The sequence below is a fragment of the Notothenia rossii genome (assembly GCF_949606895.1).
Source record: "Notothenia rossii genome assembly, chromosome: 6".
Lineage (NCBI taxonomy): Eukaryota > Metazoa > Chordata > Actinopteri > Perciformes > Nototheniidae > Notothenia > Notothenia rossii.
In genome coordinates, this window is record NC_136909.1 from 24,757,770 (window position 1) to 24,779,546 (window position 21,777).

Below are 21,777 nucleotides of genomic sequence, written 5' to 3' on the forward strand. Positions count from 1 at the left end.
CGTTAGTAAATTTCACCTGTTTCTTTCAGAATGAGGCGAAAAAGTATAAAACGAGGTGAAAATCACTACAAGTCTGGGCATGTTGAGAGCTGTACATACACGAAAGGGAGCGGTTCTGTAAGAGCCAGCATGCGGGACCGGCTTTACAAGGTTTCAGTGAGTAATATGAGTGCAATGTTTAAGGTTAATGTCAGCTAGCTAACAAGGTACACTAACGTGTTTTGTTTTAGAAACTAGTTTTCTCCTTAAGAACTTTGTGGTGTCTGTGTATGCTGTGGATAACATTAGTGTTCACAAGAACAAGATACACTCCCGTGTTTTGTTTTAGTTGCTCTTCAGATTGAAGCGGCCAGTTCTATATCGACTATATGTGTGATCTCCTTTTTACATCTCGTTGTGTCATTTGAGTTTATTTGCTGTGTGTAGATTCAAGGATTTTGGTTATCTTGTCCAGGGATGCAAACTTGTCACCTTTCGGCGAAATTCTCCGTTTTGAATCCAAAATAGGTCGTTTTTGTGATTCCTGTAGATCTGCAATAAAAATATTTTTTGGGTATGGGAGGGGGTCTGGGACCCGGATTAATGTGCGGCCGCGAGCTTTTTTTATATATATTATAATGAAGCGCGAGCTGTGTGCTCGAGTCTTCCTGCCTGTCGGCTCTGCTCATGATGTATAATAAGCCTCTGCTGTTCGGCGATGATGGTCTAGCTTCAGCAGCTACATTACCTACGGTGCGTTCGTTAATATTAACTGTGCGTCCGGAGTCCCTGTGGCACAGACTGGACCGGTGGTGAACAGCTGTTAGAACGGGCCGTTCAGGTGTTCACAATAGAGCTCCCTGTCGGAGCGGCAGAGCGTGATGTGCACTGAAAAGTTTTTTTTTCCCGTCGCAATATTATCGTTGAGCTAGCTAACTAGCATACATTGTCACTATCTGCTAACGTTAGCTTTAGCCTTCGTTTTCTAATCGTTTTTTTCATAGGCTATAAACAGAGGTGGTATAAGTATATATCTTGTAATTGATTAAAATTAGAAGTACTCAGTTCTTGTACTTGAGTAAAAGTAGAAGTACCAGAGTGTAGGAATACTCTGTTACAGTAAAAGTCCTGCATTCCAAATGTTCCTCAAGTAAAAGTAGAAAAGTATTATCAAAATATAGTGAAAGTAGCGACAGTAAAAGTAGTCATTTTGCAGATTGGTCCATTTCAGAATAATATGATACGTTTTATAATGATTGATCATGAAAGTGTTCTCAAAGCTGGTAAAGGTGCAGCTAGTCTGAATGACTTTGTATACTGCAGGGTAGCTTTTGGATTTACTCCAGGTGGAACTAAAGTCTGATTTAACACTTGATTATATTTCACATCATTCATCCACATCTGTAAAGTAACTAAAGGTATTACATACATGTAGTGGAGTAAAAGTACACCATTTACCTCTGAACTGTAGTGGAGTAGAAGTACAAAGTAGCAAAACATTGAAATACTTAAGTAAAGTACAAGTATCTCAAAATTGTGCCCAAGTATAGTACTTGTTGAGTTTATGAACTTAGTTACTTTACACCAGTGGCTATAAAGATAGAAAGACTAAGCCTTGCACAGAGGCCTGAAAATACATTTTCAAAATGCTCAACAGTGCTGCCAAAATTATAAACTGACTGCTACACAATTAAAATAAATGCTTTTTATATATTTCTATTAGATGTGACTCTATGGCGTTTCTGTTAATATTAACACTGCTGCTTTAGTTGTTCTGACTGCTAAAATCCTCTGTTATTCCTCATTTTAAAGCCGATATTCTGTGGGGTCAGGGGGCTCGGATCCTTGTCACCTTTTTCATACCTGATGAGTTTGCATCCCTGTTGTCAATTTGTTTGGTTATCTAGGCACAGCTGTGTGTGACTCCCTCTGGTACACTGGTATGTGTTTTCCTAATGTAGAGAGCATTGATTAATTAATAAACTACACACTGACTCTAGATCCTGACCAAATCCTTATTTTTTGATCAAATGTTTTTCAAAAAAATGTATTGTATATTATATAACAGCTGCAAATCACAGACCGGAGTCTCTGCTACTGTGGACCACGAAGGAGGGGATCATCATCCCCATCCCCAAAGACCCTGCATGGCATGGAAATCTCCTCCTCCTGGAACAATTCTACACCCAGCATATGCTCCCTGTGTTGGCCAGTAGAGAGGAGGACATTTAAATAAACATACTCTTAACACCCTCGGACTCTGCGTTGTGTTTCGTATGTGTGATGGGGTGTTATGCAGAGGGGAGGAAAACAGGACACAGCAGATTGGGATTGTGGTGGAGATGCTGAGCAGTTATTTAATTGTTGCGTGTAATTATTATTATAATGTGTGCTTCTTAGTTATTCCATCTTTTGCTGTAACATGGATCTGTATGTAACTCTATATTTAATTGTTATCTACCACACTTCCTTCTACATCATACACCATCATTATACATGATGGTGTATATAGGATATGTATTTATTTGTATACATATCTAAATTGTATAATTTTATTTTTCGTATTTGGGATTTCTCTTTTGTCCACTCAAATACACTTGGCCCTTTCTCTTTTCCATGTGGAAAATGGCAGCTGCATATTCTGCTTTTCTCATCTGCTCCCTGTCTGCTCATCTACGATGAGAAAATTATATAATTAATTACTAATAATCATTTAAACCTGTTATTACCAATATTTCACAAATTCTTCATGTAAACTTAAGAGCACAGCTGTATGTTGAGTATGTCAGCTTTGCTTGGTTCATCTTACTGGGGGGGGGGGGCTGCTACATGGATGTCGGTGCAGTCCACAATAATTTTGCAGCTGAAGGCAGAATGAATTTATTATTGACTCAGAATGAAGCACAACTTCATGTCATAAAATACATTGACTTTATTTGTAATTGTGTAAAAAAAATATGAGCATTGATTAGCAAGCAGGACCTGGCAGGAACAGAGAATGGTGATGGATGGAGCTGGGAAGAGAGAAGAATAAAGAAAACAGATCAACTTTATTATCGGATATTAAAAATTCAATTTCAAAACAAGTTGCCGCTCCTACAGTTTTCTAGTGTGTAAAGATGATTTCACATGACCAATGCAAAATATCACACTCAATACATGTGTGTCTCTGAGGGGTGCATTGTGCCTTTGATGTATATAAATAATATACCATAACCAAATACTATTACGTACAGTGGAAATCAGGTTACCAGAGCAGGTCAGACCAGTGTGCATGTTCCTCAGGGTCTCAGCAGTTACAGGTGAGGTAAAGAAAATAAAAGAGAAAAAGGTCAGTAACAACACTTTAAAGTAACAACACTGAATAATTATCTCTTTTAATAATTTTCTCTCAGTAATCACTCAACTACTGTCTTTCCAACAAACAGATTGACTCACTCTCACTATCATCACAATGAAACAGGTCCAGAAGAATGTCATGCAAAGCTGCCTGTCTTCCTTCCTTCGACTCTCCCTGAACTGCCTGATCTTTTAATGGTCAATGTTAACCATTTGTGCAGATAGCATTAAGTAGAAAAGATCGCTGATACTAATGTGGCGTTAGCCTACCTCCCGCCCCCTTAGCACCTGGTGGAGGGGGCGATAGGCTACTCTTCAAATGTTTCACAAAATACTTACCATCATGACTACTCTTACTGTTTAACATTTTGGTTTACTTCATGTTAAGGCTAATACAAATGACAAGGCTAAGTAATGTAATATAATGCTAACTAACATGCTCGCTACTAGCTAGGTAGCTAACTTGACTATGTTCCATGCAAAACATGTATATTACCTGATATGTTTGGTCCAACGACTCCTGATCCTTTCATCAGACGGGAAGCGATAGAACGAGCAAGTGGTATGATCTCTTTTGTGATTACAACCTCGTACAAAGCACACAGGCATCTTGTAAAAGTGAATTTATTGGAGCAATCTCTTATATTTATTGGAGGGAATAAATCAGTCTTCTTCTTCCTCTTTGCTTTGCGAGTCACAACCAGTCTTGGAGCATTATCGCCTATGACATCACTTACGCGACCCAGAATGCATTTGGGATTTGTAGTCTTTCTAGTTGCGTATTATTCATAGTCTTATATTTCAGCATTTTTACGACAAACTGTGACTTTTTTTGCATGGAAATGATTGTTTAAGATTGACAAACATCATATGTGTCATTCGTGGCACAATTCAAACGGGATCAAAAGATAACTTTTCTCTCTCCATTGACTTCAATGTATAATTTTCCGCTTCCGGGGTCCCATGGAGGCTCCCGGAAGGGGAGGGACTTCGCCTCTCTATAAAGCAGGACCGGCTATTAACCGGCGGCAACTGAGCTGCCTGTGGCGGGGGAAGACAAGCTTGCAGATAAAGAACAGACTGTGTGATAGCAGTTCTTTTAGGCACCACTAATGTTACAGTGTGAGGGCTAGCTTGCTAACGGTAAACCAGCTAGTTGTTGGGCGAGCGAGAGTGAGAGAGGGAGCGGGGCTCAGTGATGTAAATTAGTCGCTTTTCTGCGCCTCCCGCTTTTTTAACGCTGATTTGGGTGACTTGTGTAATTCGTGGAGAACCGGAGAGTTTTCGTTTGGGGGGGGGGGGGTTTGGACAACTTCTCTCTTCAAAAAAGAAGAAGAAATCTAGATCGCAAAATAATTAAACAAGAGAGTGGCTGTTTTTCCTAGCCAAGGACAGGTTCATTGAACACAACACGAGCGTAACGTGTCTTCACCATAGGTCTTCACGTGGTTATGTCTCGTCTGAAAGGAGTAACGGAGTGCATCGGAACGCCGCTCCAACTCTTCAAATATTGCAGTACCCATAAGGAGCCGTACAAATGCCGCAGTGTTTGTGAGGCTGTGTCTTTAGTTGTGAGCACAGTGGCGATCTGTTGTTATTAGCATCTGGTTAGCTAGCTATGCTAACGAATTTAAAGAGCTTTTCTACAACCAGGTGGAAGAGAGCTCTCTCCTGAGAGGCTCAAATAACCTCAGCTCAGTGAGGTTCAGGCACACCTTGATATGATCATTATAGTTATTAATGAGACATTAGAGACTCAATTATTAACAGGTATAAAATACTATATGACAGTAACAAAAAAAAGTTGTTAAAAATAACAAGAATAGAGTTTGAAAGGGGAGTGATTTGTAAAATATCCAAAAAGCAAAATCTGTCATTGTCAGATGGTATATTACGCTGTTTTTTTTCTGCTTCGAATAGTTCTCTCTTTTTTCACCATACCTGTGTTTGCATCACTGATTGAACACAACACAAGCGTAACGTGTCTTCACGTGGTATATGTCTCCTCTGAAAGGAGTGCTGACTGAGAGCACCGGAACGCCGCTCCAGCTCTTCAAATATTGAAGTACCCATAAGGAGCCGTACACATGCCGCAGTGTTTGCGTGGCTGTGTCTTTAGTTGTAAGAACAGTGGCGATCTGTTGTTATTAGCATCTGGTTAGCTAGCTATGCTAACGAATTTAAAGAGCTTTTCTACAACCAGGTTGAAGAGAGCTCTCTCCTGAGAGGCTCAAATAACCTCAGCTCAGTGAGGTTAAGGCACACCTTGATATGATCATTATAATTATAATGAGACATTAGAGACTCAATTATTAACAGGTATAAAATACTATATGACAGTAACAAAAAAGTTGTTAAAATAACAAGAATAGAGTTTAAAAGGAGAGTGATTTGTAAAATATCCAAAAAGAAAGATCTGCTTACAGTTCTTTCTAGGGGTGCACCGAATGGGAAATTCTTGGCCGAAACCGATACCGAAAATAGGAAACAGTTGGCCGAATGCCGAAAGGCCGAAAATGATTAATAGAAATATATATATATATATATATATATATATATATATATATATATATATATATATATATATATATATATATATAATATATACATTTTTTACCAATGTTGTTCAGCTGCCTGATTATGGAAAAATACATGATTATGGCAAAACTTAACTTAACTTAACTTAACTTAACTTAAATAATAATCACTATTATGGGTCCATAAAACATTTATTCAGCACTTTTGAATTCATACAGTACATTAATTCCAAGTCAAGTGTATTTTATTTTTCTCTGTAGGATAACTACAACAAAGTGCATTCAGAACAAAGCCAAGGTGCTTTAAAACTGCATAAACATCTAGGCCAGTAGGCCTACTACAAAATAGTGTAAATAAAGACTAACAGCCAGGCCTTCAACAACAACAAATGCACCTATAAGTGCATGCATACAAATGTGCAAACTGGATACATCCACATGAATGTAACTATTTACAAATGAAATTACAATTGAATTTCAAGAATCTGTAAATAAGGATGTCTGTCCTCATAAGCAAAGTAGTAAACATTGTATAAAGATACATAAAGTGAAAACTGGATACAAAATCCACAATCAATTACAAATTAAATTACAATTTCAAGAATCCCTAAATAAGGTGGTCTGTCCTCATGAGCAATGTAAACAACATTGTATCATTTAGATACCGAAAGTACAATATATTGAACACTGTGCTGCTGTCATTTCCCCCTAATGATAACCTGAGATGGTGAATTATAACTCACGATGAAAATTGTTCAGGAAAGTGGGTATAGAGTAGACATGTAGAACTAGATAAGCTTATGATAAGCCAGCCTTGTCTACTTATTAAGGAAAAGTGGGAGGTTCTTTTTAGTGAACAGTAGCTTCTCTGCTTTATCAGCCATAAGTCTGTTCCTCTTCTCATCAAGCACATGAGAGGCAGCGCTGAACAGTCTCTCGCTGTCAGTGCTTGTGATTTGATCTTACTCCGCATATTTGTCCGGGTGTTTTGATTTCAAGTGGTGGAGTAATCCTGAAGTGGTGAAAGTCTTTGCAGTTACACCCCCTCGATAAATGTCAGCTGAACACGTTTTACAAATCGCAATCTGCGTCTCTTTCTCTGATATCTTTAAATATCTCCAAGCCGAGAGCATGGTCGCGCGCCGTGCTTGTCGCCGCGTTTTGATTACGTCATCACAACAACACGTTAGCTTACCAACGTAACCCTGTTCTCTGACATTCGGTGATATTTTTTCGGTGCTAGAACCCTTTCGGCCGAAAGCCGAAACGGCCTTTTTTAACCATTTTCGGCCGATAATTTTCGGCGGCCGAATATTCGGTGCATCCCTAGTTCTTTCATATGGGTGTTTAGATGTATCCATAGATCTCTTCATTTTGCTCTCAGAGTGCACCAGATTGATGCTTTTAACTTCACTATTTTAAAAAAAATGTTCCCGGGGGAGCATGCCCCCTAGAGGAGGTTAGGTTCATATTTCTTATACACCAGGAGAGTGCGTGTTCTACTTTCTATTTCAAAAATGTATTTAACCATGTCTGATCATTTTTTTTATTACAGGACGTCTCCTTGTGAAGAACATTCTAGCTTGAACCGCGGACGTTCTACATATTTATGGCTCCTCATTAGCAGTAAGTACAATGGTCATCTTACTATTTAATGCATGGGTGTTTAACATTTAAAAAAAGGATCAAGGTTTATCTTAGATTAACACTAAAGTGGTTACAGTAAAGTTGGTAACTCGTATATCTATACTCTGATTGTCATTTTTTGTTTAATATTTTTGTTTGTTTCATTTTCAGTTACATGTGGAAGTGTAAAGACTGTGCTGCAGAGGAAACCTCAAGATTTCAGCTATTGAAGCACTACAGGTTAAAACATGGCCACTTTGGCTGCAGACACCCTTATCCATGCACATATTCTAAATGCCCATGCACATTTAAAACTTGGAATGCCCTTCGAAGTCATCTATCCAGATCACATTTTGATCAAGCATCACAAAAATCTGTAAATGTAACAACATTTACCTGCCATCATTGTTCTTGTAGTGGCATTGTCTCATTGAGAGTTTTTCGTTCATGTTAACAACCATCTCAAAAGACACGAAACCATATGTTGTGTGTTTGAAAGTTGTTCCTTTTCAACAAATATTTATGGAACATATCAATCACACAAGAACAGAAAGCACGAGACACTTACACTGAACCATTTCAAAGCTGGAATTGTGGAAAATGGAAGGGCAGATTCATTGAGTTGTACATTGGGAGATACATGCTTGACAGAGAGTGATGAGATACTTCACGATGATGAACTTGAGGTTGGTGCATTGTTCCAAACTTCAGAGAACTTGCATAAAGTTATAGAACAGAAACTGGCATTTGTTTTATTAAAACTTGAAAACGGTTTCCATGTACCAGGCTCTGCCATTGATGAGCTGCTAAACGAGTTGCACTATTTGATTAGTTCTTCTCTGGTTCCAGTATCCAACAACATTCTAGCTGCTTTCTTCAGTAACCATAACTTGCAAGTTGACCAATTGCTCATTAATGAGTTAGTCTGTACACTTTGTACATCCAACCCTCTGTCAAAAGCTTTACAAAAGGAAGGACTTTTAGCTAGGCCTGTCACGATAATTAATTTTGTTGGACGATAAATTTTTCTGGAAATTATTGCGATAAACGATAATATTGTCGGCACCGTTTTAAGACCATTTTAGACATAATGATAATATATAATAATAATTCAAGTACATCCTTTCAAACATAACTTCTCATTGAACATTCAACATTGCAAATGAAATGTGAAATAATATTAAAATATATAAATTAATAAATAAAACAAATTAATTAAATTATAATAAATTAATTAAATCACACACAACAAAACAATAAATTAAATAGAGTCAGGCTGGAAAACAGAGCTCTCTCTCTCATTCATATATATATATATATATATATATATATATATATATATATATATATATAAATAAATAAATAAATAAATAAATATGAGCACACATTGTCTCACAATCAAAAAAAACCTCCTTAAAACAACAGTCAAGTGTACAGTCCACTGTCAAGGACCCAGATGCCTCAACAGGCCATATCCAAATCTGTTTTTCTAAGTTTTCGAGCAAGGAACACCAACATGTTTGCATTGTCGGGCGGGGGCTCTCCATCTCCAGCTGCCGTGTTTGCTCCCAGATGGAAAAACGGAATGGGGTGGTTGTGTTTTAGGTGGTTTAAAATGCGTGGTATTGCCTGCTTTTGTCGCTACCTTTTTTAAACCAATGCGACACACCGCCCGGCTCATTCAAGTCCGTAGGTTCGCCTCGTTGATTTGGCTTGAATCCAAAATACTGCCACACCGGAGAATCGAGATGTGTTTTTGTAACCAATTCCATTTCACTTTAAATTCCCCGCGAGTAAGTCACACGTTGTCTCCCGCTTGTCGCTATATTATTAATTTGGCTGCTACCCTGCTGCACGTAATAATAATAATAATAATGGCTTTAATTTATAAAGCACTTCATATTTGCATTCAAATCCCGAAGTGCTAACATCGTAAAAAGAATAAAAAGCTATAAATAAAAATAAATAAGTAAAAAGAATAAAATAAGATAAAAGGGTGGTAATAAATAAATAAAAGGTCTAGGGAAAGGCTCTACGTGCACGTGCACGCGGAGTGTCCTGACCTGGCTGTGTGTCAGCCCCGCCCCTCACAGCGCGCCTGGCAGCCACAGCGCTCCAGGCTAAAATGCTGGTCACATCTTTATGTAAACGGCAATTTATCGAGCTCAGAAAAGTTATCGAGTCCATTTTTATTTATCGTACGATAGGTCAATTTATCGATTATCGCGACAGGCCTGCCTTTAGCCACTGCTTTTAAGAGGAAGCAATACTACAAGGATCATTTCAATATTGTTGATCCAGTTCAGTACATACTTGATGTAAAGACGAAAATAAGTTTTCAGTATGTCCCTTTGCTAAAGGTTTTACATCAGCTACTTAATCAAAATGATGTGCTTAGCAAGGTTGTTAAAAAGAGAAGAGAGCAACAGGTAGTGAGTGACCACCTTCACTATAAATCTTTTCAAGATGGCCAGTACTTCAAGAACAATGATTTTCTGTCAGGGGAGGAACTGAGAATCTCCATCTTTCTATACGTAGATGACTTTGAAGTCTGCAACCCACTCGGTACTTCACGTAAAACATACAACTCTGTGCCGTCTATTGGATTTTGGGAAATTTGCCTCCTGGCAGCCATTCCTCTTTGACCTCAATATACCTGGCTCTTTTATGTAGAAGTGATAACGTGAAGACCTTTGGCTATTGCAAAGTATTTGAACCATTACTCCAAGACTTTGTTACATTGGAGCGGCAGTGTGTTTTTGTCTCACAACTGGGTACATTTGTGAAAGGGACACTTCAGTGTGTAGTGTCAGACAACCTTGCAGCACATGGAATAGCTGGATTTGTGGAAAGTTTCTCAGGCCCATATGCCTGTAGGTTTTGTACAGCTCAGCGAGCAGAAACTCAGGTTAAAGAAGTGAAATCGGGTGCATTTACCCCAAGAAACAAGGAGCTTCATCAAGTACATATTAATACTGCACAGGCAAAAGGAGGTAGCTTTTTTGGTGTAAAAAAAGCGTGTATTTTCACAGAAAGACTTGCCCATTTCAGTGTCACATCAGGGTATCCTCCTGATGTTGTCCATGATCTTTTTGAGGGCATAGTCCCAGTAGAGCTTGCACTGTGCCTTGGTGTGCTTATTTCCCAAAAGTTTTTTACGCTTGAAAACCTCAACAAGAGCATCAAAAACTTTCCATACAAGTGGGGGGACAAAAAAAAACGACCTCATTTGGTCCCAGTTAATTTTGTCCGAAACAAAAGAATTGGTGGCAACGCGCACGAAAATTGGTGTTTATTGAGGTTATTGCCGTTTATGATTGGGCAGTTGATCCCTGAAGACGAACCAGCTTGGAAAGTGATTCTAGACTTGAAACATATTGTAGAGCTTGTTGTTGCACCTATCCACTGTGAGGAGTCTGGGGCATATTTAGAGCTTAAAATCTCAGAGCACAGACAGAGATACCAAGAAGTATTTCCAGATCAGCGACTCTTGCCAAAACATCACTTTTTGGAGCATTACCCAGAAATGATTAAAGGCCATGTAATGCATCTAACACAGGTGTTTTTTAACATGTAGTTTAGATATCACCAGAATAAAAATAAATAAAAATGTTTAAAGTTTCGTCATAATTAAATGACATATACGTTAAAAACCGATGTTGGTTCCGAAGTTTGCCGAGTACACCCCCGATCACTCCCGAACGAGCGGTGACGTCACACGTGGCAAACATTGCCATTTGATCAAATCAGTCCAAATGGCAAGCAACACGACAACTTCAGACAGCGACAGCGACAGCGATCATTCAAGCTCAGATTCGGTGGGTTATCTGGATTCAGTTACAGAAGTAGAGAGTGAACCAGCTAGCCTTTCACTTCAAGGCATCTTGCCTTATAAGTACGAGCCTCCTGGCCAGCAATCGAACAACGAGGCAGAAACTTGTGAAAGAGAAGCGGATTCCGCAGCCGGCGAGACTCGAGTCGGCAATACTGAATGGTAAATTCTGTTTTATTTAATTTGACCTGCACTAAATGTCGATCTTAATTTGTCATCTGTTCCTCACACGTCCGGCAGAAATTGTTTTGTTTTTTAATGTTATGTACAATATTCAGGTGTACATGTCAATGCTGTGAAAGCATGCCCACTGCAGATGAATGTGTATGCTGCAGAGAGATCTGGCAGGTGATGGAACAAATAGACAGTTTGCAACCTACTGACCAGATAGCAGAGTCCTGCATCGGGTCGGTATCCGCGGGTACCCGACGGGTGACCCGCAAAAAGGTGATTTGCGGGTGGTATTTTTTCAAACGCTTTTTTCCGGGTTCGCTTCTGGGTAAAACAAAGATGATGCGGGTCCGGTTGCGGGTGTTGCATAATAAATATATTTAAACAATAATAATTTAGTTTAATGTTTAAATCCTTCCTCAGACCTCTCCTCCGCGGGACCGAGCATAATCATAACCTCTGCAGCGCATCTATCTGCTGCTGAGCGCACCACATTCTGATTGGCTGAGGTGAAGCTCTCTATAGCGGAGAATACAGCATTTTCAATAACTCTTCCTCAAGAGCGAAATCCAACGTCTGGGAGGCTTTTGGTGTCATCCTAGATGGAGAAAATAAACAACATCCCAGGCTTTTTGAGCCAAATATGCAACTGCGTGTGTTAATAATTGCACGTTGTCACTGCTTATATATATGCGGGTTCGGGTCGGGTTGCGGATCATGTGCCGGCGGGTCGGGTCGGGTTGCGGAACTAATTGGCAATATGTGCGGGTAGCGGGGCGGGTTCGGTACTGCACGTCACGGGTGCGGGGCGGGAGCGGGTCTTGAAAATCAGACCCGTGCAGGACTCTGCCAGATAGAAGACACCGACGAGAAACCAAGGTGCATTATTAGCCACCCAGGCTTTAGAGAAGGCTGTCTCAGTGTTTGGACACTGAAAATAGCGTATCTTCAATACAAACAACAACACAGTTGATGGCCCACTACACCAGTAAGTAAATATTGATTGACCCAACTGCCTATTGCAGCTTTGCTTTCATATAATACTTTTAGTCGCTACAGATATGGTACACTTTTAAAGATACCATTAAACTCTTTCAAGCAGTCAAAAACAGCTTGGCTTTTATTTTTTCTGTGTATGCAAGTTCAATGTATGCTTGGGAAAAGAAACAACTACACATGTGAGGAAATATATAAGAGGTCTATGATTCTGTCAAGCAGTCATGTATAACCTCATATTTATTTTGTACAAGTAAAATACAAATATCATGTTATAAGCCAATTTGTAACCATTGGTACATAATAGTACTACATAACATTTTATTTTTCTCCAAATATATTTATAATCTGTATACTTTTTTTTCATTAGGAAGTATCGATATACAGCTTATCGACAGTTTGTACGTTGGTGCTGGGGTGTACTCGGCCCAAAAATCAGAGTCCCGCTGCATGTGCTGTAACCGAGATACGGAAGACTTACCCTGAACCGGGAGGCCGCTATCAGGGATTTCAATGGCCAAATCTGTAATTTGACATAAGTCATGCAGCTGAACTGGTTAAAATGGTTTCGCATGATGTAAATAATTTACAAAGTACATCATTTACAATATTATCTTTCCAAAGAAACATGTAAATATAACAACATTTTCCAAATCACAAATTTGTAAGATTGTATTAATTTACTGTTTGATAAATAAAAAAGGGTTCTTTTGTTAATTTTTCACTTGTAATATTTTATCTTTATTGCAGTGTACATTAGTCTATTTTGTATGTGCGAGCCCACAAATAATTAAAAGTGGTAAAAATAATAAAGATATTCAGACGTACTTCATTTTTGGCCTTACTTATTTCACTTCAACTTTTATATATTTCAGTCACTAGGCAAGTTCACTGTACTCTGGTGACATTTAGCTCAAGCTGGCATAACACCTGTAGTAACTTAATTCTGACCCGAGTTTTGTGCACAATCTTCCAGCACCCATGATCAATGTTTATAGCAATCAGGAAACATTCACAGCTCACAACTACACATCGCTTCCCCATCATGAATTGTTAGATAAAAAAAGTTTAGCGAGGTCCGGTTACACATATGTTGAGCGAAAATAGCGGAAGGATACAAAACAAACAATCCAGACGAGGCTGGTGTTTGCCACGTGTGACGTCACACAGCTGGGTTAATGGCTGGCAAGCTTTTCGCTACCGGAGCGGAATAACACGGGAAAGTGGCACACATTTCATGTTATTTGGGGGGTATTTATGGAAAGAATCATTGATGTTGATATGTCAAATGAAACACTGGAAAGTGATGAAGCGATTTATTAACACAGAATAACATTTATTTTGGACATTACATGGACTTTAAGCTTTTCGGCCCCATTGTGATGTTTTGGACTATGCGTTTTGAGGCCAAGCACAGTTATTTCAAACAGGTTGTAAGACACACAAAGTGTTTCAAGAACATTACACTGTCTCTGGCAAATAAGCACCAGCTGATGATTGGCTATCACATGCACACAAGGAGTAATGAGAGGTCAGCCTTTGACGTGTCAAACGTCTCAACAATTCTATTAGATATCATGAAAGAAGACATAGCACTTCAACTAAGTCAGAAATACACTAACCTCACAACAGTCACGCTAGCACACATTGTCTCTTGCAATGGCATTGAATATAGAATTGGAATGCTTCTTGTGGATGGATCAGTAGGTGGACTGCCTGAATTTGCAGAAATACTTCAAATGTGTATATTGAAAAACACATTGATCTTTATATGCAGAAAATTGTCTTCATGGTACAGGGAGTACTACGGAGCATTTGAGCTCCAGTCATCTTCAGCCAGAGAGATTGTGTTGGCAGAGTTAAGTGAACTGACGGACAACTATCCCCTGAGTGACTACAAGTGTGGAACCCTCCGAATGGTCACCCTTAAAAGATACATACACATGTCAGGTAATTATCCTAAAAAATTTATTTGACTTTGACTGAATTTCTTCATGGGAATGTGGGTAAAATAAGACACAGAATATCAATTAAAAACATCTGGGGTTTGGAGTCAGAAACAAGTTAGGTTAACAGAAATAATAAAACACAACTCTACACGGATGCTGGCGTACCCTAACTAAATCTATGCATGCTAGTTAATCAAGTCAAGTTGCATTTTGTAACATTTACAATATACATTTGAAACTGCCGACAATTCAAATCAGTCTGCATTTTAATTGAACTACCAAAAATGATAATGCTGCCTTAATGTTTACTATGGCTTTATAACTACACACGTGCAAGAGTTATTAAAATATAAATATTTACACAACACATAATTAAATATGTTACTAAAGTTTAAAGAATACTTCCATCACACTAACCCAGTGCTTTCAATGCCTATGATACCTCTACTGATGATGACTGGAACTGCCTCGAATTGTATTACCTGCTGTTTAAAAAAAGATATCTTCTTCTGTCTTGTCTTTAGAGTAACCTGTTGACAAGTATGGCCACTTCTGCAGTGCTTTGCATCATCCTAGGAGAAAATGACTCTGCAAAAGTAACCCTGCCTTTGGGAATACCAAGCTCTGTTGAGGAACTTCAAAGTGAGATTAAGAGACAATGTGAGGTGTTTGGAGACTTTAGACTGCAATACAAGGACCTTGATTTTGATGAGTTTATAAACCTTACCTCTACCTCAGACATTCAAAACAAGGGGAAAATCAAAGTAATTTACCCCCCAAGTGCCTTATCTACAAGCAGTCCTGGCTTCTCTGCACAGACATCCAGCCAGGATGAGATCAATTCAATCTCATCTGTGAACATTGATCTTCCCTCATCTTCTGATTCTTCGTCAACAGCATCCCTCAGAAGTAAGCCATGGCCAAACGCCTTTCCCGTGCCGGAGTTTGTCTATGATGTCGAGATCCAACTCCAGCGTGCCAATAGTGACTTTCAAAGTAATGGTCCCCTCTTCAGTCCTAATCCAAGAATGAAGTCAGATATTCTTGAAATGTTAGCATCACAGATTGTGAAATATAAAGCATATCCCTCAAGTGCTGAATTTGATTCGGTAGCTGAAGCACTTGTGAAAAAGCACCCATGTTTAAGGGGGCAAGGCTCTGTTACTGGCTTTTATGGTTGGAAGATCAGTTTGAAATTCAAGATGGGAAACTACCGCACTAAGCTGCGCAACATTGGATGTTCAGAGCTGACTGTCAATTCTTTAAAGCGTCAACAGGATGATCAACGCACATCTCGCAATCAAGTGAAGAAACCTAAAAGAGTGGAGGTAAACTACTTTCCAGACTATCCAACAGGACAAACCAAACAAAGCCTAGAGGAAGAGAGGCTGGCACTACTGTCAGAGGTACATAAGAACAATAACCAACAGGTGGTGAAGGATAAAATGGAGAGGACATTTGCCTATAGGCGTCATGAGGTGATTGAAGACAAGCCATTTATTGCCGAATTCAAAAGAAGGTGGCCGGCTCTCTTTTCTGAGCGTGAGGTCAGTCCTATATTTTGTTGATAACTTAATTATTATATTTGACAAGGGGGTTCAATTTAAAGAAACATTTTACCAATAGTGAGTATTGTTTATTGTAAATCAATTTGAATGTTCCTTGTACATGTGATGCAGTTTGCCAGAAAACATTAGGGCAAATGCGTCCAAAGTCTTGCCACATAAACACTTATTATGTTTGTCATTGGAACCTGACTACAGAATCATACTAAGAAATTAACCTAACTTTCATGTTAAATGATAGCTTTGAGAAAAATAATTATTCTATATTTTCATTATTTTATCATTCTTACAATGCTTTGACAAAAAATCATCAGGAAGTAAAAAAAGAAACGTCATTCCATTAACTTTTACTGTGGTGCTGCAGCCAACAAGAAAATGTGTTGATTTTATGATTTTATTTATGTGTTTGTCTTTATTAAATGTTTGTAGGTGGAAGCCGAGTTTGCTCGCATCACCACTGTCCCACTGAGATCTAAGTTCATGCAGCAGCTAGATCACCACTCCTCCAAGCTGTTAAGGATTTTCCAGAAAAAAGGGGGTGCCACTGGGCAGAAAATAAGGAATATCATGGCAGAATACGACAAGGTGTGTTATCTCACAAATGCCTGGTTATTAGAAATATTTGTTTTGTTTAAATTCATTTTATTGTATTAATTGTGCAGATGTATTACTTAAGCATGCAGTAAAATATTGGAGACATGTGGCTGATGGAAGACATTTTAAGTCATGTTCACACAAAGTTTAAAATGTACTTGATCAAGTCATTTTCAAAATGAAAAAGAATAAATTAATTGTATTTTCATCTAAAGAGATTTGCATATTTGTGTACCTTTTCTGTGGAATGTAGTAATACATAGTGTTTCATGAATGCAAATTCACATCAGTTAGTCTTTAAAGCAGAAGTTTGGCTTTTTTGAATTGCAATAATTTGCTGCATATGATGGTAGTGAAAACATGCTTATACTGAAACATATTTCTAAGATTATGTTACGGTTCATAATGCTTAGTTCCCAGTTAAATAAATACAGTGTCTTGGATTATAACAAATACTTTTAAAGTACAACTCACTACCTAGTAATAACCAAACACTTGCATTACAGATGCTTCTTGTGGTATTAGAACTTGTACTCCAGTTGAATGCACATTCGGCCCTTCATAATAAAATGCACTTAGACACTGCCTGTAAATGTAAAAAATGGTATGAAGTTGCATGTAAAAAAAAAAACAGGATAGTTTGCTTGTGCATTAATGCATCTAATATTAAATGCTGCACAATGTAAAAATACTATTCCCCCACTTACGCATTTCCCTTGTCCTTTGTTACAGAATGACGCCATCGAGACAAGGAGAGCCTGCGTTATAAAAGCACTAATTGTGTACCTTAATGAAGACCCCGAAAGCCTGATTAGAGAGTACCTCGTAAGTATTTGTGCCTCTGCTTTCCACAGTATTACAATCTGGAAACAAAAAAGTGATTTATTTCGTACTTTTTTTAGCTGGTTTTAAACAAACTAATGGCACCAAAGGTTTGAAAGAGCAATTGGAAAATAGCCCATACGCATGCATAGTAAAATTCCCTTTTCAAATTATCAACAGCAGTTTGTAGACCGTTGCTTGAAACTGTTGAGTTTCTCAAATTTTGAAGTTTTGTAAAACCATTTTCATATCCATGGTTAACTAAATACCAACAAGCCCCTAGTACAGGGGTATTCAACTAGATTAGGAAGGGGGCCACAATTGTAAAATGTCTTGGAGGCGAGGGCCACAAGACTGACAATGAAAATGAACAAATGCCATTGTTATTGTACAACCAACCATGCAATAATAAATTATTATTATTATTATTATTATTGATATTGTTATTATTATTGTAGTAGTAGTAAAATAGGCAACCAAAATAGTAATGTAGGCTACTGTGGCAGATTTGTGGTCTGCTGCGGAATATAAGGAGGGAGAGCGAGACGCAGTCGGGTAAACGGATATTTATTTCACACAAGGTTCCCGAGGTGGCTAAAACAGAACAATCCCTCAACGGGCAAATGATAACTGGCAGGGGTCTGGATTCTCGTCCTGGCGTAACGTTCGTCTTTCCGTCTGTCCGCCAGTCTCCTACTGAGAGAACAAAAACACACGTGGTTAAATACCACCGCATTCCTATCATTCTAATCCACTTGACAGCTACGTCAATCCCAGGCAATTAGCCGCTCCGCCCCCTGCTTTACAACCTGCCGCTAAACCACGCCCGCCCCCCCATACCACAGCTACTTTATTCTAATGAATCCATATAGATTTGTGTATTATAACACCAAAATGCTGGGTGGCAACAAATACCAGAAAACAATGCTAGGCCTAGGATAGCAAATGCGATCAGTAAGAGGCAGAGGAGGCCTAGAAGTCCGAGATTAACAAAGATGCAAGCATAGGCAGCGTCCCATCATTACAAAATAAATGAAAATAGAAGCTACCTGACAAATCAGTGTGAGAAGTTGCATTTCCGAGCCATAGCCAGTTTGCTGAATTCAGGTCGGTGCGAGGTCAGAGCAAGCTGCATGCACTGGTTGAGATGTTCATCCGTGAGTCGATTGCGATGTTGATTCTTTAGTGCATTGTCGAAAATCCGGACTCGCATATGTAAGTAGATCCAAACATGGTTAACAGGTAGATAGCCAGTCTCCGGCAGTGATGAAACTGATGAGTAGAATGAGCCCAAAACTCGCACAGTCCCTCTTCTCCGAATTTTGCTTTCAGCACATCAGAGCTCTGAATTTGCACCAACTCCAGCTGGAATGCAGCCTCGTCAATACCGGGCATCACGGCTTTCGCCTCGGCTGGACAGGACCCGGAAACATCGACCGCAAATGGATTGCGCACAAATAAAAGAACATGTTTTGGAATCTTGAAGTCGTTGAATCGCTCTGTGAAGTTTTCAGCCAAGCTTTTCAAAAGTCCCTTCATTCCAGCCATTGCTGCGCTGCTCACGGGGACGTTGCGTAGTGTTGGGAAGTGGATCTTCCTCCCCATTACGTCGGGTAGAAAGAGGTCCAGGTTCACCCGAAACGCACTAACCTTCTCAATGATCTCAGCCACACTTGACCCTCCCCCCTGTAGCTGCAGGTTGAGTGTGTTTAGGTGGCCCATGATGTCGCACAAAAAGGCAATCTGTGCAATGAAATCCGGCTTTTGCATGCGTGCAAGTAGGTCTCTAGCTTTGCTTGATTTCTGGCTTGAGAGGAATTCACTCACCTCCTTTCGCAGTGCAAAGAAACGTTCGAGAACACGTCCTCGGCTCAACCAGCGGACATCGTTATGTTGCAATAGGTCTGAGTATGCGGCTTCCTGCTCTTGAAGCAGCATTTTGAACAGTCGGTGCTGCAGACCTGACGTCGAGCGAATATGATTCACAATTTTTACGACAGTCTCCATTGTTTCTTTCAACTCCCCTGACAATTTCGCACACAGAACTGATTGATGTATGATGCAATGCAGTGTGTTCACTGTGGGATGCTCTGCACATAAGCGAGATGCAAAGCCCCTTTCTTTCCCAATCATGGACGGGCAGCCATCGGTAACGAGAAGGTTGATCTTACCTAGATCCAAACCTTTCTCTTCAAAAAAACTCCAAACTGCAGCGAAAATCACTTCACCTGTAGTGCTGGTTGTCAGTGGTAAAAGGCATAACAACTCCTCTTTAAAAACGTCACCATCGAAGTACCTCACAAACAGCGAGAGCTGTGCCGTATCTGTTGCATCGGTCGATTCATCGACAGCGAGTGACATGTACTCTGTCGATTTGAGATCGGCAATTAATGCTGAAAAACAGTCCTCAAACAGTACCTCTACTCTTCGACTTCCCGATGTGTCAGAGAGCGGTACTTGCTTCAAACGGTTCATTATATATTCCTTGTTTTTATCTCCTGCAAAAAGTTCATCCACCATCTCAAGAGTACACTCCTTCACAACTTCAGCGTCAGTGAATGGCTTTCTCTTTTTGGCTAAAGCGAACATCACTCGTAGGGAAGCAGCAGTGGCCTTTTCCTGGGCTGTAGAAGCAGTTGTAAGAATAGTGGTTGATGCAGTGTAAGAAGATTTAAGGCGAGACACGGCAGGCAAAAACATCGTTTTTCATGCCCATGTCAATTTTGAGATTTTGTGCTATTTTGATTCAATAAGATGTTTTCTTTCAGGCTTTTGGAAGGAAAACGTACAAAATACACATTTAGGTGTTTATTTTTACTATAGTTTGTCTATTACCGTCGGTAGATTTCTCCTAAATTCACCAAAAGTTAGCAATCTAACGTAACATAAAGTGCCGTGACCACTGTTTGCTCCATGTCATGAGAGGTACCGTTGGAAAGCTCAGGTTCTCTTGCACAATCTCATCGGATCCAAATATGGTCATTTCCTTTGTATCAGCAACCAATCGTGAAAGTACAAAGGGGTCATCTGACCAAAGAACGGAATCTTATTGGCTGGTGTCAATTTCTGACAACGTGATTCGTTCAGATGCGTCACGTGGTGCGCCATGACACTTCCTTGTTTATATTTGCGCTGAAAATTTAAATCTCAAAATGCCGAAACATCCGCGAAAAAATCGTTCAAAGAGAAGAGGACAACAATTGTCACTTGCACGTAGCAAGGTAGAAGACAAAACAAATGACCCCGAACCTGAAAAACCTTCACTTAGTGCGTCAATGCGCAAGCTGTCACCCAAAGAGCAGGAGGGTTTAGATAGCGCCACACAGCAGTGGCTGATAATACATGTAGCGCGGCTGAATGAACTGCTCAGTGGGTTGATTTGCCCAAATTGCGCAGGGACAGGGCTCAAAGTTAACATCGATCCGCAAAACCATGGTTTCTGTAGCAGCTTAATTTTAGAGTGCAGTCTGTGTGATGGTGGGTACCGCAAAAGTGTGTACACATCTACACGTCTTCAAGACGAAACCAGGAAGGATGTTGCTTTTGATGTGAATGTGAGAATGGTGCTCTTAGCGCACGAGTTAGGCTTGGGCTATGCAGCTCTGAAGAAAATAAGCAAAGTGTTGGGGATTCCTGCACTTCATCTCAAAACCTATCAGAGACATGACAAGAGAGTGACAGGTATAGAAACAGGATTGAGACCAAGAAAACTTGAACTATTGAATTCAGAGTATAACTTATCAGGACATTCAGTTGACTTATTTTTTTCTCTTATTAGTGGCAGAAATAGAGAGAGGCCTGGAGTCACTTCACAGGACAAGGGAGCAGGTCAGGCAGGCTTATGCAGATGTGGACCCAGATGTTGCAGAGTTGCTGAGGGAGGATGCAGAGGCAGTTATAAACATCAGCGTGTCATTTGATGGCACATGGCAAAAGCGAGGCTTCACATCCCATTATGGGATCGGTGTGTGCATTGACATCCTTACTGGATTGGTGATAGACTATGAAATCCTATCATCCTATTGCCATGCTTGTGCTCTAAAGGGAAATGCCAAGCAAGAGCAAAAGATTACAGAAGAGGAGTATGACAGTTGGCGACAGACACATAGTGATTGTGCAATAAACTTTGCAGGGTCAAGCAAGGCAATGGAGCAGGAGTCAGCCAAGAGGATGTGGGCCAGGTCTGTGAATCGCCACCAGGTGCGGTACACAGAGATGTTGTCAGATGGGGATAGTGCAGCATTTAGGGAGGTGTTTGCACTGAACCCATACCCTGGGCATGAAGTGGTGAAATTAGAGTGCATTAATCATGCCCACAAGCGAATGGGTACAGCACTCAGAAAAATGAGTTCACAGAAAAAGTTAGG

General features: G+C 39.7%; 1 protein-coding gene across 13 annotated transcripts in view; it reads left to right on the forward strand.

Moving 5' to 3' along the window:
- LOC307044351 (uncharacterized protein) overlaps positions 1-21,777 on the forward strand; it is a 54,965-nt gene that overhangs the window by 677 nt on the left and 32,511 nt on the right. For 5 of the 13 annotated variants that reach the window (XM_079689493.1, XM_079689502.1, XM_079689498.1 and 2 more), the window contains exons 1-4: positions 8,926-14,430; positions 15,327-15,976; positions 16,424-16,579; positions 17,321-17,413. In XM_079689493.1, coding sequence (XP_079545619.1) covers positions 13,833-14,430; positions 15,327-15,976; positions 16,424-16,579; positions 17,321-17,413 — 1,497 coding nt within the window. In that variant the 5' untranslated portion in view covers positions 8,926-13,832. Of the gene's footprint in view, positions 1-7,088; positions 7,315-7,410; positions 7,482-7,652; positions 7,722-8,925; positions 14,431-14,953; positions 15,977-16,423; positions 16,580-17,320; positions 17,414-21,777 lie in introns of those variants that run through there. The other 8 variants (XM_079689495.1, XM_079689505.1, XM_079689494.1 and 5 more) reach the window with 7 other exon arrangements.